The sequence below is a fragment of the Orbicella franksi genome, chromosome 4, assembly GCF_964199315.1.
Source record: "Orbicella franksi chromosome 4, jaOrbFran1.1, whole genome shotgun sequence".
Lineage (NCBI taxonomy): Eukaryota > Metazoa > Cnidaria > Anthozoa > Scleractinia > Merulinidae > Orbicella > Orbicella franksi.
In genome coordinates this window covers 26,012,301-26,039,778 of record NC_138148.1, presented here as the reverse complement: position 1 = coordinate 26,039,778, position 27,478 = coordinate 26,012,301, and the positions used below count along the sequence as shown (strand labels likewise).

The following is a 27,478-nucleotide window of genomic DNA, read 5'->3' as shown; positions in this document are numbered from 1 at the left end:
TACTTGGGCACGTTTTTAATCGCAGAGTGTCTCTGTCATCTATAATATTCGTCCATCTTACAGAAGGGAAGTAACTTAATCGCTGACAATTCTCTAGCTCTGGCATGGTGTTGTACCGGCGAATTGGGATATATGTTGCCACCATTTACATTTCAACATTTGTTCTCGTCCTGCCCTTGTTGTGTCACAAACTTGGCTTCTCAACGTATTTTAACAAGCCGAAGGAGCCTTACAAATACCTCGAAGCAGAGAACAAGGAACGAACCGAGGAAGCGAGGAAATATTTTAATAGTCTTTATAAATCGACTACGACATTTCCCCAATATGGTGAAAAAGTGCAAATCGATTTCTCTATTGTTCTCTTGACAGCTCACCGTGGTTCGAACACGCATTATTCACTTCAAGTCGCCTCTCGTTTACTGCCTCAGGTCATAAGCGATGAAGGGAGAAGTGTTTTAACCATTCTTAATTCGGATCCACAGCCTGGAATGAACGAAGATGCTGCTTACTTGTCGAACTTTATTACGGTAGTCAATAGTTCGTTACCTGTAACGTCCGCTTCGAGGTCACGCGAGAAAGAAGACTATGTTGTGGGTTTAGAAATAGGCGTGCGACACAATTCAACGTACGTTTTAATGTTCGAGGATGACGCTTTGCCGTCAGAACGTCTCCTCAGCCATCTTCGGTATGTCTTGACATATAAAATGCCTGGGAAGTTCTTGAAAAGTCGACGGGATTGGGTGTTTCTGAAACTCTACTATCCCGAGAAATGGCAGGGTTTTGGTTGGCCCGAATTACCAGAACTTGTATTGATCGGTATACTCGGCGGATCTTTAGCTGTGTGGGTTCAATTGAAAATGCGAACTACGACACGAAGGAAAGTATCGCTGTATTGTACCTTCACTGTATGGGGAGTCTATGTCATTTTGGTTGTTTATACCGTCGGCAGAGCTCATTGGATAGAATTAAGGAAGCTCTCACCAGTCATGTACTCAGTTGTCAAGGCTCCTGGCTGCTGCACACCAGGTGTTCTTTATCCGAGGTCTCATGCACGCAACCTCGCCAATTTTTTAAAATCAGTTCAGTGTAGTGAAAAGTATCCTATGGATGTGGCGATCGATGACTTTGCCAACAAAATGAATTTGGAGAGGTACTTGGTGATTCCGAACATGATCAGTCACATTGGTGTTCATTCAAGTCTTGGTAGCCGAATGAAAGACTTTGCTGAGTTTTATTTGATGTTTAAGCCATGAGTAATGGAGTATGCAACAGTTTCGCTGAATTTCAAATAAAGTGACATATTGTACCTCAGGCTTCTCCCTCTTTCCAAAAATAAGTCCCTGTTATGGTAACATTTCAACATCCAACAAAGCACTGAAATTACAACATGGAGGAGGTGGATAGAATGATGATAAAGGACTGACTCGCATTGCCATTCCAAAGGGAATGTAAGGACTTCTAGCATTTTTGATGTGAAAAGGTTCGAAATTTGGATGGGGACGTCAATGAATCCCCTAAAAGAACCACATAAATATTGAATTATTAACACATATTTGCTTAGCTGATGTACATGTAGTGCATCAGAACTATTTAAATGATATAAGAACCATAATAAGAAGGATCATGACCACAGGCATTATAATAAACGCTTATTTAGATTGCATCATTTGCATTTCCTTGATCTACAATGTGTAGCTGTTGATCTGATATCCTGTAGCTAGATCTTTTTTTTATTATATTTTTAAGTAATTTTCAATTCAGAAGTAGTTTGGGCATATAATTTCTCCATCCTTGGAGACCCAGGGGCAGCCAGTTGGGACGATGCACTATTTTCAGGTGACACAATATTTTCAGGTGAAAGTTTACATCAAGAGCAGGAGCGGCAGAAAATATTGCATCATGCCGACTAGCTCCCCCCAAGTCTCCGAGGATGATAATTTGACCTGGCAATGTTGATTTATTATTTTCTTTTTGTACTGGCCATATATATGTTAAGCATATTGCTTGACTTATTTGTCTTTTATCACCACGTGTCTCATGCTGTTGTAAAGAAACCATGATGCAACTGACAGCATAGGTCTGAACAAGCTACCTGGCACACATCCCTATTCCTTGGTGTGTGCAATCAAAGGAGCTCAATCACCATGTTTTGAATTGTTTTGGCCAGTTGAACAAAGTTACCTTTGAATTAAACAAAACCTTAAAATATTGGTTTTCTGAGATACAAAAACACCAAAGAGATAATAATAATAAACCGTAAAGGAACAAGGATCGTTGAGGATGGATAAGATTAACACTGCTTAAAAACAACCAACTTGTTAAATTTAGGCTTACCTTTTAAGATGTTTAAACCATAACATAGCTCCTTTAAGACCAATTTTGCCAAGTTATTTTCACAACTTACTTCAAAAATACATATTTACTGAATTAGTTTCAGCAGACTGCAAAATCTTTGGCTTTTGGTCAGGGCAGACAGAACTGCTCTTGATATGGAAATGTTGATCTTCAGCCAAATATATTTCTTATTAGGACCTCTCACTCAAAAATGTGCTAAAATTATAACTAACCCTATAATTTTTCTTCATTCATGAGCCTGGGAAACGGTGGGATTGGATATTGGATTTAAAAAAACTTTTCAGAAATGTCAAAACAGCACCAAATATTATTTGATAATAAAGTATAACAGGATAAATTTAAAAATAGGAGAACTGTTAAGATTTTGGAATGAATTATTTTCGTTAAATCCAAAGTTTCACTGAATGACCCTTTGGAAACATGGTTACCACAGAAATGTTTAGTCACATGACCAAAATCTTTCATTGCATATGGAAGTATTTAAAGAAAATTTTTTTCCCCAGACTTCTTCAAGTTTTTATTCTGGTCCAGTGTTCCAATCTGGTTGTCAGGCCATCACAATACCTTATAATTCTGAACTGAAGTTTTATCCTCATTTTCATGTTCAAGTCCCAGTATTGACGTTTATGCATTTTGCGGGTCTATTGTTTTGGTTCACATAATAGTGAGGTTTCTGTTGTTTTCCAATGCTCACAGCATGCAGTGCATCTTGGCCAAAACTGGGTCTTCAAACCCTGTCACAGGCTGATGATGAATGGATGAAAATGGATGTATGGAGATAACTGCGACCTTCAATTCTTGTTTCCCAGTTATGTTGGTTTGCCAGACTGCTTAGTTTGTTCGGGCGGGTGTAGGGGGTGTTGGGGGGATAATGTGTCAAACAGTGTTTTACACTGGAAGCTCTACTCTGAAGTCCAAATCCTTACCCTTTTAAATACCATTTTTGACAGAAGCAGTAACCTTTTCTATAAAGTGAAGCCTTGGGGCCGACTGGCTCATAGCTGCCAGAGCTTATCCCGGTTTCTGTAGCATGAAGCGGCTAGGAGTATTTCTACTCTCCCCGGACGGGATGCTAGTCCATCGCAGGTCACTCCACCGCAATTTGTTAGGTTTCCCCAACAATTCGCTGGTACCCATTTATACTCCTGGAGAGAGGCACTGTGAGAGTTAAGTGTCTTGCCCAAAAACACAGCATAGTGTCCCGGCCAGGGTTCGAACCCTGACCGCTTGATCCGGGGACGAGTGCACTGACCATGAGGCCATCTTATATACCTTCCATAAAAGTGGCATCGCTTTCACACACCTACAGTAGGCACACTAAATGCCTTTTTTATAACCTTAAATTGAAACGAGTAACCCCTTAAAAATTTGAATACTTATTTATACTGATCGACTTGTCCATTAAGTCACGGTGCTTGACGGATATTTTTGAAGAGAGCTTTGCATTTCCTACATTTCATTTCATGAAATGCCTACCCTTTACACACCTTAAAGACTAAAAAAGGTACTCTTTTTGGGTGGAGCCTCCTGGTGAGTCCAATACATCTTTTTTTTTTTCTATAAGGATATAATTTATAAGAATATCGAGGCTGAAAGTTGCGAAATGTTAAGAATAGTTTTAGAATAACCCGAGGTTGTGAGATTTTGAAAAGAATATAATTTTGTGTTTAGAAAATTTTTAGATACAATACAGTTACATGTTTTTAACTAAATCGTGTAAATTCTTCCTTTCTCTAAGTGGCAAAACTAGCCAAAAAAAACACAAAAACAGCACTAGCCGTATGTGTGATGTTAATAACATATATTTCGTCAAGAAATTATGTGTATCCCCTCGTTTTATCTTTGTGTATCATATCAGGTTTTATTGCCTGCATGCAGTATGGCTCCAAAATTATTACTTCAACGCCATCAAAATCAGTAAAACGGAAGTGTCATACACCATTATCTAAGAATATTCACAAGAATATTTTCAGCCTAAAATCGGCAGTCAAATAAGAATATTCAGCCTGGGCTGGATAAACAATATTCGTATACATTAAAAAAGAGTGTGTAGGAAGAACCCACCCCATGGTTTTATACTTAGTTTCCTCTCTGTTTAAGCAATTCTGGCCGAGTGCGCTTGGCACTAGTACCTCTAACGCTGTCCAACTCGAGGTATAAATAACTGCTAGCCAAACAGTTTTGGAGTTGTTCAAGTGCCTTTAAAACGATATTGTAGTTCAAGATGACCCCCGCCCCCTTGAAAGGTAAATCCAAACGTGGTCGTTGTTCTTGGTCTTGCCAATATAAAGAGCACGTCCATTCGCGATTCCAATAATACAAAATCTGTGAGGTTCTCCTTTGCCATGTTTATCTTCCAGTAAAGAAGGACTGTTGAAGGAACAGTTTCAAGAATTTTCAAAATCTAAGTCACCAGACCCTTTTTGCAGCTGTAAAACAGCTTAGAAACTGACAGGAGCATGTTTTCAAAGCAGCACACAATATCTTTTTCATAAGCTTCTCTATTGGGCTTTCGGTCTTAATTTGTTTTGCCCATCTTACTTGTCTTGCTAATGGGGACTTTGAGTAGCCATATGTTTCGCACTTTCGCTGTAACATCGTGTGTTGAATCAAGCGGTGTCCATTCAACAAGCTAGATAAACTCGAAATACTTGTTATAAGGACAGTTAGCCTCCATTGTTCCAATTTTGCATAAATCGTAAAACTTCCAAATTACGAAGAAAAAAGACAAACGTTACGTAACAAGCAGTGCCCGACTAAACTAGCAGTGTTAGACAGCTTTAAGAGATCAACCCGATAAAGATAAAATGATCCATCAAATTGAATTCATGTTTGAGCGAATTCTTGCCAAATATCTGTCTCGTTTTTATGAAGTTAATACTTTTTTGTGTGATTTCTGTTGGGCGCTTTGGAATGGAACGCGGCCAAAAGTGACGCCCACCGTTCTAGACAACAACAATCTTCCAACGATTTGCGGTTTTGGCGTAAAGCGCCGATAAATCTATATCAAAGAACTTCCATCTCTAATTACAGTTAAACGCCAATACAAGCTCCAATAATTGTTTGCTCTAAATGCTTTTTTTTATTTGTATCCTTGACTATTGTTTTTCAAATAAACGCAACAACTATTTTCGATCTGTTTCTATATAGTTTTCCGTACAGGCAGTTGTTGAAGAAACGTGCTATTGTTATAATTCGTTCAAATTTACCCTACTGAAATAACTGCTACAGTAGACATGGTACTTTCTTCTGTCAGTGATCTATATGTGCTTCCAATACAAACTTAAAAATACGTGTTGGTATATTTACTAGCACAGGGAAACATGATTTTGTACACCGGCATAGAATTTTTGAAAAGTCTGCAGACTTGTAAAGTGTATCTTCGAAGAGTAAAGGAAATTCGTGTAACGCTGAAAAACAATGCAACATAAGAACGTAACACAGCAAAAACTTGCGAGGAAATGGCGAAAACTAAAAAGCAAATTGTAACAATAATATCTTTCGTAGCCTATATAAGGGGCTGATAAGCACCTCAAGAGTCAATACTCTAATTGCCATGGCAACCCCCAAAAGATATGTCAAATTTGTTAAATTTGTAGATAAACTGAAGGGTGTTTTGTTGAAATCCTTGTAGAGGAACCCCAATTCTCTGTGTACTTCAGGAAGCTATATCATTTAAGTATTTACAACAACCTTTACTATTTCCTTTTAGGTACTTTCAAAAGTCGAGTTTTGATATTCCAGAGGCAAATATTTTTCCAGCTTGAGATCGAGACCTCAGTTTTTCAATATAGAGGCCCAAGCTTATTAGTGTGAGTGGAGTGCAAAAACAACACGGCAGGATGTTTTACCGTTCTTCAAGTCCGGGAAGTTTCACCATGCCGTTAAATGTGTTGCTTGTTGTTATACTCCTGCTTTCATTATTGTGCCGGACGTCATTCGCACAAGGTGAGTAAAAAACGATTAAATTTCGATTTTTGTTGGTGAATGTTAAGGTGTTAGTACCCGCTTACCTAAAAACAGACTTGAAATTCCGTGACTCAATAACGGAATGTTTGTCTTAGAATAATGGAGAACATTGCACTTCAAGATAATTATAAAATTCTCCTCGTTCTCCAACTTGTAATTCGGAAGTCATCTTCAACTGCTTTCTACTGAAAGTCCTCGTGGCAAGAAATTTTTTAAAACTCAATCGAACCCACTCGTTTTCGTCGTCAGTGATATTTTGTCAACGACCTCTGAGAAGTCTCAAGTTTTTTCAGTGGGTATTGATTTTTCCCTTTATGACTGAGATAAACATTTCAGCTACAAAACGCTGATGATCTGTTTAATTGATTTCTTCGTGTGATACATCATTTACAACCGCAATTAAAAATTAAGCTGAGAGGATCGATTAATTTTTTTTTTTTGCGCATCGATGCGTATTTTTGTTTTCCCACGTTTTTTCTCTCGCACGGAGCAATTTCTTATCATCCTGTAATGAACAAATAAAATAGAGTAACACCGTCCCCATTCCACCATCTTAAGTGAAGGATAATGACGATTTAAGATTTTCGATTCAAGTTTACATACTGGATAAAACACGCTATGAATTTGCGTTTCAAAAAATGTTCTCCGCATATTGATGCATAACTCTTTCCGTTATATTGTTTCCGCTTTTCTCGACTTCAAAAACCTCTACGAGTGTTTTTATTAATGACTGAGTATTTGAGATCACTCGAGTTGCTCTGCCCTGAAATCTGTTTTGAAATTCTTGATCATAGTCTTCTTCTCTAATGTAATATTTTGTCCTGTTTTGGGGTATCAGTTGCTGATTAGACTTGAACTAAAATAAAGTGGTTTTTTTTGTACGAATGATTTTTAATTATATTGGTTTCTAATATACAGAATACCGTCTACAATCCACACGTATTCAACCAGAATCCTTTTTAATCAACAGCAAAATCTTAATAACCTTTTCTCGCATCAAGGAAGTTTTTTCAGCTAATTGTGCACTTCTTACAGGTTATATATCATTTTTTATCTGCCTCTCTTAAAATTCTTATCTTTACTCCGCATTATTTAGTAACAATATTAATGGCTATAACATAAAGCGATCGACAATTCATGAATTACTATTTAGTTTAACATATTAGGAATTTCCCAGGCAGTCTACCGAGCACCCATGTAATTCATCATTTGGAGTTTCCAGTCTCGGAACCGACGAAGCTATATCATTTTTAATGTAAATTGTTTCAAAACGTCTCATAATATTTTTTTTTCCTGCTATTTCTTAGTAAAATATGCTATCAAACGTTTCTTGATTAGCGTGCTACCAACTGCAATTACTAGATTACAATCTTTAATAGGAAAGAGATGGCGGTTGGTACCTTTACTTATATAAAAACGTACAGAAAAGTTCTTCAAAAATCTTATAACCTAGCGTACACAATATCGTTGGTACAAAGACAAATATAATATGGCAAGAATATGGCTTTCCCTGTTTCTCATGGGTTTTGTTAGGTTCGCAAGGTATTGTGGTAAAATAGACAGCCGCCATCTTTTTTCCTACGGGGTATTGATAATACACGAAACGAGTATTTGTAGTCTATCACGAATAGGAAACCAGTGGAACCAGTTGAAAAAGTTTTCTGTAGACCTGGTATTGAGTTTTCAGGAATTGAATAAAAACCCTTGGATAATAAATCTCTCTTTTTTAGGCATTTGATTGTCTAGTATCTCGGCATCATTTTGATTACTGCTCATTTGTCTTTGACTTGTCCTACGGGGTCATTGAATACTGCATTACTCAGTTTATTCAGAAATGAAAAATCAAAGAAATCCCGCAGAAATTTTCTATTACAAACAGTGTTTCCCTTGTTTCCAGACGAAATCGGTGAAATGTGTAATTTTTACAGGCTATTTTTTCCGATCTCACTCTTTTGGCCGTGGGAGATTTGGGCTCTACATTAGTGGCGCTCTCTTCAAATAGCGTACGCGTAGTCGTACCTACCCGTAGGTTATCTTCAAACTGAAGCAAACCTTTTAACAATTCTTCACAGCTCCAAATCGCCAACAAAACCACAGAAAATCAAACATGAACAATGTGTAATATTGCTTCATTTCATTATACGAGTCAACAGACATAAATATCGCCTTTGAGAAGTCAGTGGAGGGAAATGGTTAGGAAACCTGGCAAAGTTCTTGGTTGTATGTTTTTGTTGGCTATTTTGGGGGTTGAACCTGCACAAAACCTAGCAAAATACAAAAGGTGGTTGGTTATGTGCTCCTGCAACTAGCCAATGGAAGCATTGCGATTATGTAATTCCTGTACAGTCTATGAGCATAAAACAAAAGATGTGCAGGGTCAAGGCTCTTCCTTGTTTGCTTCTTTGATGTTTACCGGTCTTCCTAACTATTTCCCTTTATTAACTATGTGCCGGCATATCTACCCAATATGTATATATGTGTATATCTATCCATTGTCTTCCATTTTGTTGAATAAGCTTTTTTGTTTTATCATTTACCTGGTGGTGATTGTCCCTCAAGAGAGCTGTTTTATTAACACAATTTTCTGAATGCTCTGACCGGCAGGCCTGACTTTCTTTGAACAAGACTGTCTGGACTCACACAACAACTTTCGAGCACTGCACTCGGCATTTCAAGCCATGACCTGGAATGAACAAATTGCCGAAGGGGCACGAAACTGGTCTCAATTTCTCCTGCAAAACAAGTCGTTACTACACGAGGAGGGCCTGTTAGATCTCGGAGAAAATCTTGGTTTTGTGTTCTCCTCGCCAGCACAGCCAATATGTAGCAATGCATCTGAAACTTCATGCGTGCGGTGCAGCCAAGTAGTTTCAACATGGTACAACGAGGTTTCAAACTACAATTTTGATACGGGATCGCCAATCGATCCAAATAAACAATGGCTGAATTTTACTCAGGTGGTTTGGCGAAGTTCTACTGAGCTAGGTGTGGGTGTGGCCTCTGGAGGCGGATATCACTATGTTGTGGCTCGTTACAAGTCACGAGGGAATTTGGCAGGAAGGTTTGCCAGAAATGTACCACGCGTCCTGCCAACAGGTTTGTAAACAAAATTTCTTGCAAATTGGAAACATTTACGAGGATTGGATCGAGCTACATAAAAAACAACTAGATATGCACTCGAGCTTGCTTGCTGAAAACAAAATATATAACATAGATATGGAATATATGTGATTGTGTTGTAATGATGTACGTTTCGCCAAGGATTCATACCTTCCTTCCATCAGACACTACGACAAGTCCACCGGAAACAATAACAGGTCCAACAGACATTACAACAGGTCCGCCAGATATCACAACGGGACTGCCAAACACTACAGCAGGTCCACCAGACAGAATAACTAGTCCACTAGACATTACAACGGGTCCACCAGAGACTACCGTAAGTCCACAAGACACTACATCGAGTCCACCAGATACGACACCAGGTCTTCCAGATTCTACAACAGGTCCGCCAGACACCACGACAGGTCGGTCAGACATCAAAACAGGCCCGCCAGACATCACAACAGGTCCGCCAGACATCACAACAGGTCCGCCAGACATCACAACAGGCCCACAAGACCTCACAGCAGGTCCGCCAGATATCACAACAGGTCCGCCAGACATGACAACGGGTCCGCCAGACATGACAACAGGCCCACAAGACATCACAAGAGATCCACCAGACATCGCAACAGGTCCGCCAGACATCACAACAGGTCCGTCAGGTATCACAACAGGTCCGCCAGATATCACAACAGGTCCACCAGACATCACAACAGGTCCGCCAGACATCACAACAGGTCCATCAGACTTCACAACAGGTGCACCAGACATCACAACAGGTCCGCCAGACATCACAACAGGTCCGCCAGACATCACAACAGGTCCGCCAGACATCACAACAGGTCCATCAGACTTCACAACAGGTGCACCAGACATCACAACAGGTCCACCAGACATCACAACAGGTCCGTCAGACATTACGACAGGTCCGTCAGCTTCTCCTCACGTTATGTATACAGTTGTATCTTGTGGATTTGGTGTGGGGATAACTTTTTTTTAAGGCTTAATAAATTTCAAGGCAGCAACCATAAGTTGAGATGTAATTTCATTAAATTGTTAAATTGTTACTAATTATATTGTTTTTTTGCTACAGACCCACCGTCTACAACAACGGTTCCTCCAGCTATAACAACAGGTCTTCCATCCACAGCGACAGGTCTTCCATTTACAACACCAGATCTTCCATCTACAACACCTATACCAGGTAAATCAATGAATATGTCAGGTACTGCAGCGGCCATATCGGATAGTAATTAAAACAGCTATTTGTTACTGCTTTGCAACGTGCAACAGTAGGCGTTCTAGGTACAAGTTATCATAACAATTAACTGTTAGATTATGAGCTCGAGATTTCTATGAGGTGATAGTTGATGAGGCCGAAGGCCGAATCAACTATCGTCTCATAGAAATCGAGAGCGAATCAGATTGCAGCATTTGCATTAGTATACTAGTAGAATTATACTAACTTGTTTTGTGCCACGCGAGTTCTTACCGACCTTAACGGATAAATATTTGGCAAACGAACTTTTCGAATCTACAGCACACCCCTAAATTTGATTTTTGAATTGCATAACGATTACGTCAGATAGACAGGCAGATTAGACAGGCGGGGTAGATGTAGATAGGAAGATAGATAAACAGACAAATAGATTGCTAGAAACCGTTCTAGTTACAGAATGTTTTAAGCTAACACGAAAATTACAAATTAAAAATACACAAAGCTTTATATCAGGTAATAACAAAGTTGAAATATATGATATATGGCCATGAAGACTAAAAAAGGTCTTTTTATCATCCGTATCGTATCCGTGGCCCTCCTCACTACTGTGTGCTTGTGCTTATGCTTGTGTTGTGGGCCTTTTCGCTACCGCGATACCGTTATGCTCATGTTTGTGCTAATGTCCGTCGTAGTGAATAGCAGGCTGAATACTTCATCGAGATCAGGGAGTCTCAACTCGATTTGATACACGTCACCCTTTTCGATCCGTCACTACCCTGCTATTAACATTACGGAGACTGCAGGCACTTCCAGAGGACAATTTTGCCAACACCCCGCATTACGACGAATTTACTCATTTCCGTAGCATTTCAATGATGTGATGATTTTTATTGGCTTGTACTGTAACACGATAATGATACAGCGAGGAGATATCAGATGCTGATCAGTACCACCAATGAAAAGTTTTAACTTTTCATTTGTAGAGGTTTCATTCAACTTTAAAATAGACCAATAAAAGAAAACCATATATCGTTTAAAGCTTTTACATAAGCAAAATATTCAGTAGGACAAACACAAATTGAACGGCTGCAGCTCGTGTTCAAAGTGGGATTGTTTGACGATAACAGTAAAAATGTAAATTGAGGAAGGAAAATAATGATTAAAATAAAGATTGGAAAATAAAGATATTTCTTTAAAACTTTGGGTACTTGGTAAAGTGAACTATCAATCATAGAAAGCTTTTGAAATTTGGTGCATTAACCTCCCACTCGATAAATCCGCTTTGTCTATTTAAGAATTTAATCATGTAGACCAATTTGATAAAAACATGTTAACATTGTGCATGGTAAATTCTCTTCCCAGCAGGCCTGTCATTCTTTGAACAAGATTGTCTGGATTCACACAATAACTTAAGGTCATTGCATGGCGGAGTTGGACCCTTGACCTGGAACAACGGAATTGCCGATGGGGCGCGATCTTGGGCGCAATTTCTTCTACAGAACCAAACTTTAGAAAACGAAGTCAACGTCTTAAACAACCAAAACCTGGGAGAAAATCTTGGCCTTTTGTCCTTCTCACCAGCACAACCAATATGTAGCAATGCATCAGAAACTTCATGCGTGCGCTGCAGTGACATGGTGACCATTTGGTACAACGAGATATCGAACTACGATTTTGATACCGGGAGAGCAATAAATTCAAGCCGACCGTGGCTAAATTTTACACAGGTGATTTGGAGAAGTTCCACGGAGCTCGGAGTGGGAGTGGCTTCTGGAGGTGGAAGTCACTATATTGTGGCACGATACAAATCAAGAGGGAATGTGGATGGACGTTTCGACAGAAACGTTCCTCGACCTCTGCCAACAAGTTTGTATACAAACATATTTGTGTCAATCAAGGGATCATCATTTATAACTGATTGAATTTTTGTGTCTGTGTATGTTTGTGTGAAAAACGCGCCGTTTTTTGGATCCCATTTCCTATTTACAATCTAAGTAGATTCTTCTTCAGTTTTATCTCGATGCCATTTTAACGTACGTCAACTTAAATATAATTGTAATGTTATTGTTTTTATTCCTAGGGAGCCGCCAGACTCGAAGGCCAGACTCGATCACCTAATTGTAATTCTAGTCTCGCTTTTCAGTACATGTATCAGTTGTAGCTAGTTTTTCTTTTATTTTGTCATGTACACCTACTCGAATCCGTATGGTGACTCGTTTACAACTTGTAATATGTCTGCTGTCTCTTGAAGGTACACGTGAAAGAGTGTATACAGTTACAAAGCAACGACTGCCAGTGTATTTGCAGATCCAGTCTGCACTGCAGAAGAAATTGAAAACGATATTCATCGACATGTTTAATCAGGCTTTATCTTATTTGTAGGCCCGCCGTCCACAGCGAACCCACCAGACACCACAACAGGTCCGCCAGACATCACAACAGGTCCACCAGACGTTACAACCGGCCCATCAGACATCACAACAGGTCCGCTAGATACCACAGTAAGTCTGCTGAACACTACAACAGGTCCGGCAGACATCACAACAGGTCCACCAGACACCACAGTAAGTCTGCTGAACACTACAACAGGTCCGGCAGAGATCACAACGGGTCCACCAGACGTTACAACCGGCCCATCAGACATCACAACAGGTCTGCCAGACACCACAGTAAGTCTGCCGAACACTACAACAGGTCCGGCAGACATCACAACAGGTCCACCAGACGTTACAACCGGCCCATCAGACATCACAACAGGTCTGCCAGACACCACAGTAAGTCTGCTGAACACTTCAACAGGTCCGGCAGACATCACAACAGGTCCACCAGACGTTACAACCGGCCCATCAGACATCACAACAGGTCCACCAGACACCACAGTAAGTCTGCCGAACACTACAACAGGTCCGCCAGACACCACTACAGGTCCACCGAACACTACAGTAGGTCAACCAGATATCACAACAGGTCAACCAGATATCTCAACAGGCCAACCAGATATCACAACAGGCCAACCAGATATCACAACGGGTCAACCAGTTATCACAACAGGCCAACCAGATATCACAACGGGTCAACCAGATATCACAACAGGCCAACCAGTCAACACGACGGGTCAGCCAGATATTACAACAGGTCCGCCAGATACTACTGTAGTTCCACCTACAACGCCACCATTTTGTTTGTCAAATCGACAACCTGCTTCTCAAGAGGAGATTACAAATTCAGTTTCACTGGTCATTCTGAATATTACTATTCCAGAGGTTTGTTTCTTTCAAAAGTCGTAACTTTTATCTCTATTGCATTGTTTAATTAAGAAATTAAAAGAGTGTTTCATAGTTTATTTGGAATTGCCTCAAACTGATCTTCGCTTAATCCTTTGCCTGATCATCTTCGAGTTTTTCCGGAAAGGGCTTTTAGAAAGTCTACCACATATTTCTATTTACATATTCTTGTGTACCTATGTACATTTGAATTGTTAGCCATAAATTTACAAGAATGACTTAGCAAGGAATGACCTTTGTCAGGTATTTGGTTCCTGATCAGCCCCGTCTGATATATTTTCCAAATAAAAGATTTAGCACATGTACCTCGACCGTACCTCTTGTGGGTTAAAAAAGGTCTGGTATCTTTTGAGGGATGTTTTCAGATCTTTTGTCAAGAACCCAAGGATTTTATTTGAGAATGAAGGCTGTTTAAAGTAAAGATATTTTTAAAATCACAATTCCCAACATATTGTTGCGAAATGCCTAACTTTCTTTCGCAAATAGTTGGTTACGATTGTTAAGTATCATAAGGCATCACAAGCGTAACTGCAACAATTCTTTATCCGATAAATAAGAACCATCGTCTCATTTTTTCAGTGGTGTGCCATAGAAGAAAACTTTACAGAGGCATTTGCCACAAGTACTGCAAAATTCTGCAACACAACAGGATCATGTCCTGTGGAGTAAGTTAGAGCAAACATTTTTTTTATTTGAACTCTCAATTTTCTGTATGCATTTTCACAATGTACATGCTGGACACGAGAGAGCCCGCGTACATTTATAATTACCTGTAAAAGGTGTCAAAACTAAAAGATTCATTTTAATAGATGTTTCACCGGCAGCGTTACTTGTTATCATTATCACAAAGTGCAAAGAAAAGATTCTAGGATACAAATTTGCAGTATTCTTGAATTTAAAGTGACTGGTTACCGTCTACCGCTCTTGTGCTTCGATGCATAGATAATACCACGGTATCAAATGAATTCCCAATCACTAGAGAACAAATTAACAGTTGAACCTGTCTAAGATACCCTCTACTTTTTATTTTAAGTGCTTGTAAATTAAAACTGAACGAGTTCTTTCACCCCCACTTTTTATTATGTCCAAAGGGGTTTCCTCTCCACCTTAAATTTTCAAAATGTTCTCTTAACTAACCTTTAAATATTGCTGTAAATAATAAACAAAATCTGCTGAATAATATAACTAATTGCTTTCATTTTCCTTGGTTTTAAGACCGGATGTGGTGGTCGTGATACTTCCTGAATATCCCAAAGTTAACAGTCCCCTGGAGGTCAGGTTCTTCATCCGTCTACGGACCGCCATGAATACGTCTTTTACCCTCCGTAAACAAGAGCTCAATACGATTTTGGAATCTTTCCTGCGAAACATAAGTGACACGTTTGGTATAGAATTTACAGGTAATATTCATACTGTTGCAAAATACTCCCTAGTTGAATGTGCCCGAATACGTTTTCCTAAACGGGAGTTTTAGACTTTTTTGTAATCAATTCTTGGGATGTGTTTTCTTTACGTATTCTCAGGCTACTAAACGTACAGGGAAACTCTTCAAGCTTAAGTGCCTAATACAACGTTTTCCCAAATACATTCTTGACAACATACTATCTAGAGAGTTCAATTGGAATGCGGGAATCAAAGGAGGGACGCATTTTGGAATCTAGTTGCTTCTGTGTACAATCTAAGGGCATAGAGCTATTCCACTTGAAACATGTTCAAGACACATTCAAAAGCTTTCTTCTCCTTCTATCTTTTTAATTTCTTACAGTCAATGGTAACTTCACTAACTGGGGTCCCTGGGGACCTTGTAGTGCTTCTTGTGCGGGTGGTGTTGAAATGCGATCTCGAAACTGCACCAATCCACCGCCGATTAACAATGGCGCTGACTGCCAAGGACCTCGAAACGAAACCAGGCAATGTAATGTTCAGCCTTGCCCAGGTAAAAGGTTTATTTTTTGATAAATGTGGGATGGAATAAATGGTGTAAAAAGCGTATTTAACTTTGGTCGTTGCATATTCTTGCATTTTTGTCCGGCCGGCCACCCATCCGTCCGTCTGTCTGTTTGTTTGTCCATGCAGTCATCCACTTCAGCTACCTTCCCCAACCACCGACCCACTAAGCCAGCCAGCCAGCTACGAGAGCAAAAAATACGCTAATTAGAGTCATGGTATAGTGTTATAGTGTTCTCCGCGTCGGCAATGAAGTAGCCAGCATTTTAAGTTTTAGTTTATGGGGCTGCTTAAAAAAGGCAAAAAAAAAAAAAAAACAAAAAAAAAAAAACAAAAAAAAATAAGAAGAACGACAAGAACAACAACAAAAATCATGACCTTGGATTCTTACATGCGCTGGCCTTTGTCGTCAGCTAAATCTCGGTCTTGAAACTTTCTTGAGGAAATGGTTGCTGGAAATCAAGGAGTCTAACAGGTAACATATTTGAACGCTTTTGACGGCTAACTAATGTTTGGCACGGCGAATGCGACCCTTAATACCACGATTATCTCTTGCGTGAGGCGGGACGAAAGTTTGGTGACCAGAGTTTAACGTTCAACTTGTGTTGTTGTCACGGGCGACTGACTCAGTTCCCAGTGGCAACTTGTCGGCCCTTGATGAATTAGCAGCAAAGCGTGCGAAATTGCAGGCAACGATATTGTTACCATTGTTACCATTTCACTGCTTTATAACAAGAGAACCTCTCGTGAAGAACCCCATTAAGCTTGCTACCACTGTTGTTGCTGTTGTTCGAATACAACATGCGTCGACTCTCGAGTTTTGAGAATTTCATGTCACTCTATATTGCAATTCTTTCCAAGCGTGTACCCCACCTGCAACTTTCCTCACTGGATCCACTGGAATATTTTCTGGACCAAATTTTCCAAACAATTTCCCAGCATTTGTTCCTGGCATTTCACTGGTATTTTGTATTGCTGGCTGAAGAGTTGTTAAGCCAAGTGAGCAATTGTGAATTCAAAACTCAAAGTGACCGTAGTAGTATCAGAAAACAAGTAGTCACCTAATGATAGGAGTGAAACCCACAAAGCTCAAAACCCACAAAGAGTGGATTCGACGAAGGAGTTGGTGCTCCAACTCATTCCTCTTTTATTTCATCCACCACTTCATCTTCCAGTCATTTAGCCACTTAGTCACCACCTCCCTGTCACCATCACCACCACTAAAAATTCGTCTACCCATCCATCCTCAGTCTGTTTGTCCATCCTCCCCTACCCCAATCTATATACGACGAATCATCGCTTAATTTGCGTCTGTTCCACAGTTACAACATCGCCTCCGTCACCGAACGTCACCACGTCAGCAACTCCACCCCCCTGCGTTTTACCAACTCGCAGAACTCCAACACAAGACGAGATCAACAATGCTATCACTATCATCATTGTAAATTTCACTATACCACAGGTGTGTACCGTATTTCTATAAAGATCTGTACAACTTCTACGGTGACTAGCGTAATAGCGTAATCAAGCAGACCTGTCTCTACATGTACTCAATTTCTCCTTATTCAAGATAGTTCCCGAAAAAGGAGGGGCTGAGGAGGTAAATCCCAGTTATAAATCCCATTTCCTGGCTCAAATTTTGCCCAAGGCCTATTTCTTGACCCACTTTTTGCTCAAATCCCAGCCACATTCCTATTTTTTGTTTGATTCCCAGTCCTAGTGACCCAAATCCTATTTTTCGCCTCAAAAATAGGCAAAGCCCAATTCCCAAACTGCCCCTTCAGGACCCGCTTCAAGAGGCGAGAGAGAGTTTACACGAGAAATTCAGTACTGTTGACACAGCTCTATAGAGACGCGTCTCATGTCTCTGATTGGTGGTAACTTTTGCGCGACATTTCAAAATCGAACAACAAGCAATCAGGGGCACAACAAGGTCCCCTGGCTCTCGCAAGGGAAAGGAATTGAGGGTGTAAAAGCTTTAAAGATGCTCGTTTAAGTTAAGAGAGAGATTGAGGATTAAAAATATGATAGTTCTTTTATACGCTTTTGGGGGTATGGACGACAAAAGTCGTTTTGCGCGTTCAAGGCAGAATTTACATTTTATGAGAAACGCATAACGCACGTCAAAAGTAAAACAGAACCAGAAATAAACTGGGTCAAATGAGATAAAATATCTCTAATAGGGCCGCGGACATGTAGATCGAGGTAATGTGTTTGACAGATTGCTTGTCTCTATTTATTCTTTGAAGTACAGTTACAATTTTGTTCAGCAACTCTTTAAGCACGAGTTAATTCTAGCAAATTTGTCTCAAAAGAACCATGCAGTTGCGTATTCATCCAGCCAACCTTTTCCATATTAAAGTTGTTCCGGTGTGAGGATTGTTAAAAAGAGAATTTTGAAAAGTGTGTAAAAACATTATATTTTCTTGTCTCAGTTACCTTTGTTCAGGGCCGTAAGTAAGTCTTATTTCATATTCTGCAGTGTTTCATCTAATTTTTCTTTTTTTTTTTTATCTAGCCAGATGGATCATTAAATCGTAAAATCAATAATGTATTAGATAAATAGATTTAAATTGTATATTTTTATGATTTATATTTCTTATAGTGGTGCTTGATAGAACCCGAATTTAAACAGCGACTTGCCAATTTTGTCACCGACTTCTGCAATGCTGATATTGGACGCTGTGCCAACAGGTACGATCTACTTAGATCTTCACTTAACTTTGTTTTTCCCGTTAAGGGAGCACTGACAGTCCCTTTCTTTCTGTCATCAGATCCTTACCATCTGATCCGGATCTAATCAACATCCTTCCGGGATTTCCCATTCAAAACAGTCCTTTGCAGCTCAAATTTTATGTGCGACTGAAAGCTGGGAGAGATCAGCATGTTACAATAGATTACGACGTGACAGAGTCAATATTTCAAGCTTTCGCTCGAAACTTAAGCGACACGTTTGGCGTAGAATTCACAGGTGCGTGAAACGTCTTTAATTGAACTTGATCTTTGTTGTACTGTCTATGGTTGGTTGTAAAACTAACCTGAAAGCAATTAATCATTATGGCAAGTCATAACCTTACGGCCGCACACAATACAATAAAACAATAGCAATTCCAAGTAGATACACAGCGCCAACTGAAGAAAAAACGCTCGTGATTAAGTCACAGTTTGGTTTCGCATCTGATTGGTGGAGAGAGAGTGACTCGAGGTTTTGAACCAGTTAAGAAAAATTAATGCAATTTCAGATTTCTTTGGGTGCTCAAGTGCAAACCACTTTACCTGACTAAGGGCTGCTTTACTTACTATACTAGCGACGGAGCGGCATTCCATCGAACTCTAACTGGAGCAAGAGTCTCAATTGACTACAACTGACAATCATAACCGAAAGGATCAGAATGCTCCAATCATTACGTATCGGAGCCTCTAAATGCCATTTGCATCCTCTGAACACTGTCTATATTTGCGTTTACTCTTTTCCTTTTTTGATAATAGCCGATGGGAACTTCACGAACTGGGGTCCCTGGGGACCTTGCAGTGTTTCTTGTGCGGGTGGTGTTCAAATGCGATCTCGTAACTGCACCAACCCACCGCCGATCAACAATGGCGCTGATTGCCAAGGACCTCGCGACGAAACGCAGCCTTGCAACGCACAGCCTTGCCCAGGTACAGTATCAGTCTATAATGAGGACGTACCTAAAAGAAACAACTTTCGAAAGGAGTTTTATTTACCAACGAAAGACCCACTCGGAAATTAGACACTGTACATGATTGAGCAAGGGTTGTTAAAGGAGACCATGAACGATACCAACAAACTTGAGAATTATGTACTTATTTGCATTCTTAGCTGTAATGCATTACATTGCATAGTATTACAGTGCAGTGAAGTAGAGTGCATTGCACTGCAGTGTAGTGCATTGTAGCATAGCGTAGTATTGTCGTCGTGTCGTCTCGTGTAGAGTAGGACAATGATGTATAATGTTTTTTTAGCGCAGCGTAATGCCGGGTAATGTGATGCAATGTGGTGTGTTTTGCTATCTAATGTAATGTATTGTAGCCTAGAATGATCTTGCGTGACATAGCGTGGCGCAGTCAGTGTAGAGTATTGTGTGGTAATGTAGAGGACTGCAGTGTGTTGTATGTGATGTCCGAGTGTAGCTTGGGGTGATGTAGTGTGTAGTATAAGGTAGTATGCTGTGTTGTGCTGTGCTGTAGTGCCGAGACTTTGTGTTGTATTGGTTGTTGAAATTTTGGTTTGTTTCTGTCATGTCGGTTTTCAGTTGATGGTAACTATACTCAGTGGACTAATTGGACTCAATGCAGTGCAACGTGCGGTAATGGCATTCAGACGCGTTACCGATCCTGCATCAATCCCCCACCGTCCAACGGTGGCCGTGACTGCGAGGGCCCTAGAAATATGACGCAACCGTGCTTCATACAACCATGTATCCGTAAGTCCATATATCGTCATTAAATTATGCTTAACGTATTCAGGAGTTTCTAATAACACTGTTAAGTTATGATCTGTCTGACATAATTTGTTAGTACTGTAGATGATACGTTTATGGGTTTCTGACCCAATCACAAGGTGTAAACGACCCCTTCAAATGTCTACGAGTGATTGTAAACTTGGCTTTGCCTCGTCGACTATTCGCTCATAGAAAACTTGGGCTCGTAGTCTGATTATAAAAAAAATTACGAAACTTACCTTAGTTATAATTGAGAATTTTAAGAGAGTCCAAATTGATTTGGTTGTCCATCTATACTTCACCAGATTTTATTTTGTTCTAAATTGTTGTTAAGGAATACGGCTCGTGTTTTCTAAGTTTCCTTCCTTGTTCTCAAATGCCTGCCGTGTTTTATGAAAGCTTAATAGATGGTTCAGGCTTCTTTATAGACCGGTTTTCACTCAAGTGTCGAAGGTAACAATTCGCATTTGTTTTGGTTGTGTATTATTACGCTTAGCCGATAGGTTAGAAAACATTGTGCAAATTTGTCATCCAATCAGAAGTAAAACTAAAACTAATCGTGATTCGCTCGCACACGTTCCCGCGCTTTCCGTCAGCCACATGTATTTGCTCGGAGTTTTGATTGGTTCACTTGATAGTCGCTGTTCTTGTGATTGGCCATAGTCATGACTTTGGTTTTTGGTCTCGCGTCTTCAACTGAAAACTGCTTTATGCTTTACGAAATTGATTTATACGCGCGTACGAAACAATAAAACAAGGGACCCTTTCCATTTAACTAAAAGAATTCCGAAAATTTCGAAACGGGGAGAAAAGGTACAGAGATTTACAGGGAGAATTTCCAGAAAATCTGAAATTGGTGAATTTCAAAAAGCCAACATTTAAGCCGAAATTTCTGGAAATTTCGGGAAGAAAATCAAATGGAAAGGAAATTCCCGGCATGAAATTTCCGAAAATTTGGGTGTACCTCGCGAGTAGGCTTTGGTAGATTGTGCTAGCATAATTTTTAGCATAATTTAGAAAAACGAGCATAATTTAAAGCTTTTATTTCAGTTTAGCACTGCTAGCATAATCCGAGCTTTTATGCCTTGAAAACAAAAAAAACCCCATCATAGTTCTAGAATAATTCAGTTTGTACTTTACTTCTGTATTGTTATTGGAAAATATCGAGGTCTGGAAGACTCTAGCTAGGTCACCCCGTACATATCTGAGAGGCTGAGACTCTCCTCAGGCCATCACGCTTATGGCTCGGCGGCTCGGCCCCTCAGGCCTTAGATCAAAGATGGCGTCGTCCTCGAGTACATCCACTGATTCCACTCCCAGCACTTCCAGCACTCCCAGTGCCGTACCGAGAGCTTCAATCTCTAGACTCTGCAGCCGCTGAACGAGTATTCTCTATTCTTAACTCATCGTTCAATGATTCACAAGAGCATGCTCTCGTGGACTATTTACAGGCTTGTGTAATGCTTCAGTACAATAACCGATAACAGAGAGATTAACAACATGCATAGTTGTCTTTATACTAAACTGAGGGCTTTGCCTGGATGGCGTCTAAAACAAGTATATACAAGTAACTTTCTGACCCGGATTCAGAACCCAGAAATGGTTGATTTGGATATCATTTGGCTTTTCGAGGTGCGCACATGCGTATTTGCCATGCTGAAGACTGTAAGACGGGAAGGTGGACTGTCTGAATGTTCATTAAAGTCAAAATTGATAGAGTTAAGCTACTGGCGATCTTTATTTTCCTTAAAATCCAAGTAGCATAACTTCGGTGACAGAGAGCATAATTTTCAGAAAGTAGCATAATTTTGGCATAATTTCTAAAAAATATGAGCACTGCTAAAAGCATAATAAGCTTTTTTTTCGAGCACAATCTACCAAAGCCTACTCGCGAGGTTGTCCTCTTTTCCGAAAATTCCGGAAAATACTGTTCCATTCGTTATTTAAAATTTCCGAAAATTCAAACAAGGATTTTTTATTGAATGAAAATCGCTCGCGCTCTTTATGCCGGTTTAATACTCTGATAAAACATAAGGTTTAGCCAATTTGAGTACGCGCAGAATTCAAGCTGTTTCTTTCCTATCTTACAGCTCGGCTTTATGCTTATGGTGCAAAAGTTGGAGATGCACAATTGAGTCGCTCCAACGCGTACATCTCTCAGTGTCTACGAATTAATATTCCTGGTCAAGGATTGCCATTCTTTATACGAGAACACAAGACGGTTTTCGTAAGTAACTTGCTTGTTTACTAAACTTAATAGAGTGTTTTCACATGACGTCATGGCAGCTATATTGGTGTCCCAAAACAATGAAACGGAGGCCATATTGGTGCACCAAACCACTCCTGTGGGAATTGAGCTCTTTTCTTATGTTAAAACTTTCTTTTATTCCAATAATTTTTTGCTGCTGACCTCGTGAGTAGAAACCCTCTATACGTTTTCTTTCACGTACATGCTAAAATTCGATAGTATTTATAAAATATTTTAATCTAGATTAAAAATGTAATATTTTTCAGTTAACCTTCAGCATTTTACTGATATCGTTTTACTGATATATTTTATGGCTGTATTCTTGAGTAACGAAGCCTATTTTATTCTTGATCACGAGTAACGAAGCCTATTTCTTTTTTTGAATTTAACTGGTCCTTCATTTTTGAAGCATTTTTGAACGTTCTGTAATACTAGCCCAAAGTATATTTTCGGAGACTTCGACCAAAATACTTAAACCAAGATTTTTTATGTCGATAAGTTTTAACTATCCGCTTGAGTTCAACCTCGTTCCCAGGGAAAGGACAAGCCCTGAGAGCGTGGTTAGCTGACGTTTTCGAGGTGACAAGGAGTTAGCGCCCGTAACGTCTGAATTTCAAGTTTTCGGCAGCGGTAATTTACCGCAAGTATTCAAGTCACCTGAGTACGGACGCAGTCGAAGGTATTCACAAGAAGTACAGCTTTATTCTTCAAATGGCGGGTTCCACGTTGTCTTTGAAAGCCCTGGCCAGAAAGACTCTCAAGTAGTCGCATGTAGTCGCAAGTTGAAAACTTGGGTAGAGACTTGCGTTGGGTGACCAAAAGGACTCGCAAGTCTGCTCTCAAGTGCACACAAGCCGCAACAAAAAAAAAAAAAAAAAAAAAAAAAAACATTTCAAGGCTACGGGTTTAGTCCCGCGCGGCCAATATCCTGTATTTCATTAGCTAATAGGTTGCTATAAAAATGAAGAGACGCCGCTCAACTTGCTTTGACTTTCAGTTGGGTGGCCAAAGGGTTTCATTCGACTTGCGTGCAAATCTGATATCGGCAAAAGTGATTGCAAGTCATGGCAAGTGCACGCTACGCCTGGCCAAACGGAGTCCCAAGTGCACCCAAGTTTTCAACTTGCGTCTAGTCTACTTGCAGGTCCGTTTGTCCAGGGCTTTTATATAAACTTACCTGTTTTGATTTTGAAGTTTGTTTTCATCATCAAGTCAATCCAATGTTCATGTCCTATGATTGATTCGTAGATTTGTCGGAATGGACTGCTAAGGTTCGTCAGCCCCAACGTTGTCAGATGGCCTGAGCGTTTCCCTGGTTTCAGGCCAGGTTATTTCAGATTTGGACGCATGTACATCCTAGCACCATACTGGTCATACATCAGTCACTCTCCATTTAGACTGCCGGATCACAGAAACGGATCGAAGGTTTATTACCAGGTCTACGCCAAGACCTTCTTAGGCGATGTGACGTCCAACCATGCTAGAGAAGTCTTTGATCGAGCAAACAGTGACGTAAAACGCTATCAAACAAATCCCAGAACTCCAAACTTTAACGCGACCTGGGCGTTGAAAGTGACATGGGTTCGACTATACCCCATTACATACCCCTTCATAAATGCGGTAGGTTTGACAGGCGGGAAGTGACATAAATACAATCATTTCTCGCTTAGGCAGGCACTCGCGGAACCTGCTCCGGGGCGGGGGTACTCCTGGAAAAATCGTGTGGGCGGGGGTGTGCGGTCTCCTTCCACAAACGCTTACCCTATTTAAGACCAAACTCTGTGATTTCCCCTACCCTGTTTGTGACCTGACCAAAAATTTGATATCCTATTGACGACCCGATCGTTAAATCCATGCCCCGTTTCAGACCTGTCTTGTAATTAGCTACCTACTTCAGACCGATGTTAAAGGCAATGTGAAGGCTTTTGTTGACGGTCTCAAAATGGCCAAAATCGATACCCTATTTCTGATCAAAACGGCTAAAAAAACCATACCCTTTCGGGCCGCACATACCTATATAGCCCATATAAGGGAGTACCTCCACCGGGACCTGCTCTAACTACCTGCCTTCGAGAGGTGTCTGTCTTTAAAAGAAAGTTCAGTCACAGAAAATACAAGTGAAATTTGGCCACGACCAGTAAACCATATTTACCTTTTGCGAGATGTCCGTTTTCTGAATTGGTGTCCGAGAAAAGAGCTCCCATTTAACGAGCTCGGGAATAATAAACTGATAAGCTTTGTAATCCGGTTGATTTTACTTTCTTTTCACATCAATATCAAGTTCTAATTTCACGTGTGTGTTAATTTTGATTTCTAGTTGCATTTTAAATACTGTAGCATCTTTAACATTTTGGACCTCGTCCACACTACGCCGGAGGAATTTAAAAACGCAAAAAAAAAAAAAAATCACCTGTCATGTTGGATTTGTGTTTCAGGAAAACTCGGCCGGTGAAATCACATGATTATCGTGACGTCATCGTTTTCAGAAGCTCTGTTTTCAAATTTTTTTCCGTCCGAACGAAAATGGAAAGCCGGCGTTTCGTTTTCAGCTTCTTCCCGTTTGAAGAGCGCCTTTTTTAAAAGCTCTGTTTTTGTGACGGATAATTGTGGACGGTAGGCCTAACTGTGGGAATAAAGCTGCGTTGCTGCCTGGGTCTATTCTCACTGCATATAATTATTAGCACATCTCGGAACTTGATTTAATCCCTCAAATTCCACCATGCTTTTATGCCCCAGGGCTGGCATGATACTTTGCGGTCTCGTCGTTTTAATTCTCGGGTTTTGCTCGATTACTGTCATTTTGTCGGCGTTCCGGCGAGGAAGCTTTTGTCGCCTCAGCCTCCTCCCCTGGTGCCGGTTGTAGGTGCTACCCTCATTTCTCGCTGCATACGCCTAATTGCAATAACGTTGTCATAGAAAAAAGCAAAAAGCCAAATAGAAATTAACTGGGGAAATTTAAATTTCCATTGTTCTTAGATACTGTAGATGAATGAAAAATACATTTTTCATTCATGTCATTCATGTACATTATATTTTCATTCATGTACAGTATCTGAAAACAATGGAAATTTGGCTAATTAATTCCTATTTGGCTTTTTGCTTGTTGCTTTTTTCTATGACAACGTTATTGCAATTAGGTGTACCTTAGCTGCCATAGTAGTCGCAGATTTTTCCCATAACTTAGTTTACCGCGATGTGATAATAGGTATGCAGTGAGAATAAATTACTGCGTTGTATAATGTGTAACTTTCAGCTTGGTTTAAACTTTCTTGACTTCCCTCAGTGCAAGCAAGTTTCTTGCATTACTCTTGTTATGTTTTAAGTCATTTAAAAATTTATTTTACAGAATATAGAGTAGCTATACCTAACGTGATAAGCTAATTATCAATTTGAAGTTGATGGAGGCAGTGAGTTTGTGAAGCATTTAAAAGTGTCATCCCTTCGTCAGAGTAGAAACTGAAAAACTTGTCTCTTCAGGTCAACACGTTCCAGATTGTCCTGGTAACCGACGGTCAACATTCTTTCGCGTTGTTCAATTATCCTGAAAATGGAATTGAGTGGGCTGCATCAACAGGGCAGTAAGTATGAATAAGACATCTTTAGGAAAGTAAATGGTTAGGAAAAATTTGGCGTGGTAGCTACAATAGGCCATTTTACTATTGTGTGCGCAATTGCCTGGCCTATGAATGCAAGCGAGGCTGGAGGTGTCCTTGCCTTGAGACAAACTTCTCTGCTTTACTCATTTAATGCAAACTAGTTAGCATTAGAACAGCTTGATTTACAAAACAAAAGCAGTGAGGTCTGTATCATTCAAAACAAGGTCACCTCCAGCCTCGCTGCCATTGAAAGGCCGGGCCACTGAGCAAACAACTGCAGAATGGTCTATTCTCAGTACGCAAAAGAAACCACGATGGGATTAATTAAGCATACCAGTTTCCAGACTAATTACAATATCTTAATCTTAGCCCATAGTTTAAAGCAGGTGGGCCACTTAACTGCATAGGAACTGCACTGCTTGCTTAAATGTTATATTCAAGTATAAAGTAAATCAACTTTTGTATAGAAACAAGTTCTCTTGAATCCTGGCTCGCAACATGTGCTTGCTTTTTGTCTACGAGAACTACTGTACATCTTGAGAGTTTAAATGTTGATATGTCTATACTCATTTAAATCAAATCTCTCTCTCTTTTTTCACATTTTTATTTCCATTCAACGGCTTACCTCAATTTGTAAAAAAAATAGGCTAAATATTAATAAATGGCTACTAAGTTTACATCAGTAGCTTATGTTATACTACAAGTGACAAAAAAGAAAACTACGCAATAAAAACGACAACAAGAACAAACGACACAGACAAAAAATAAATGAATGAATAACTTCGTGATTGCAAAGAGCGAATCAATCTAAATTATTTCTTTGGTTACTTACGTATTTAATCTATCTACATATTGATTTGATTTCTGGCCAGGGCTAAATACCCATTTTTTTTCAAAATAATCCTTTCTATTTATTTTACGTTCAGTTTCATATCTCTTGGTATTTTTCTCTCCAGGAATTTCCGCTTGCTCTCACAGAGAAGCCGTGGGCTTCCTGTTATCGGATATAACGCAGGAGACCCAGCACAACTGCGTTTCACTAATGTACCGGGGTAAGAAACACTTGTGGTTTCCAGCGGTGTCTAAGTGTCACCTTTGGAGCTAAGATGGCATCTTAAGAAGTTAGCTGATGGTTGAGAAAAATCAATAGCTGTCATATTTTGGCTGAACTTGCTTTAACTAATAACTAAAAATATGATGGAAATTGTTATCCGGCGGTAATTGCGAATAATTGAACAATCCTGATTCAAACCCCCTTTTTACTGGCGGTGGGGGGTCCTCCGCGTGCTTGC

The 27,478-nt window shown here is 39.9% G+C and overlaps 2 protein-coding genes across 4 annotated transcripts in view; both read left to right on the top strand.

Moving 5' to 3' along the window:
• The first annotated feature begins 104 nt into the window (after positions 1-104).
• On the top strand, positions 105-3,780 carry LOC145485165 (GPI-N-acetylgalactosamine transferase PGAP4-like). Its single transcript, XM_081463862.1, has one exon. The coding sequence runs from the start codon at positions 105-107 to the stop codon at positions 1,251-1,253; it is 1,149 nt and encodes a 382-aa protein (XP_081319988.1). The 3' UTR covers positions 1,254-3,780.
• Positions 3,781-5,904: 2,124 nt separating this feature from the next.
• Positions 5,905-27,478, top strand: part of LOC145485096 (mucin-like protein) — a 36,467-nt gene continuing 14,893 nt past the window's right edge. The window contains exons 1-18 of one of the 3 annotated variants that reach the window (XM_081463737.1): positions 5,905-6,303; positions 8,929-9,420; positions 9,609-10,355; positions 10,523-10,633; positions 12,014-12,514; positions 13,031-13,911; positions 14,512-14,597; positions 15,148-15,332; positions 15,698-15,868; positions 17,202-17,341; positions 18,485-18,573; positions 18,654-18,850; positions 19,369-19,539; positions 20,154-20,324; positions 22,433-22,569; positions 23,839-24,210; positions 26,068-26,168; positions 27,143-27,238. In XM_081463737.1, the coding sequence (XP_081319863.1) occupies positions 6,198-6,303; positions 8,929-9,420; positions 9,609-10,355; positions 10,523-10,633; positions 12,014-12,514; positions 13,031-13,911; positions 14,512-14,597; positions 15,148-15,332; positions 15,698-15,868; positions 17,202-17,341; positions 18,485-18,573; positions 18,654-18,850; positions 19,369-19,539; positions 20,154-20,324; positions 22,433-22,569; positions 23,839-24,210; positions 26,068-26,168; positions 27,143-27,238 (4,754 nt within the window). In that variant the 5' untranslated portion in view covers positions 5,905-6,197. Of the gene's footprint in view, positions 6,304-8,928; positions 9,421-9,608; positions 10,356-10,522; positions 10,634-12,010; positions 12,515-13,030; positions 13,912-14,511; positions 14,598-15,147; positions 15,333-15,697; positions 15,869-17,201; positions 17,342-18,484; positions 18,574-18,653; positions 18,851-19,368; positions 19,540-20,153; positions 20,325-22,432; positions 22,570-23,838; positions 24,211-26,067; positions 26,169-27,142; positions 27,239-27,478 lie in introns of all 3 variants that reach the window. The other 2 variants (XM_081463736.1, XM_081463739.1) reach the window with 2 other exon arrangements.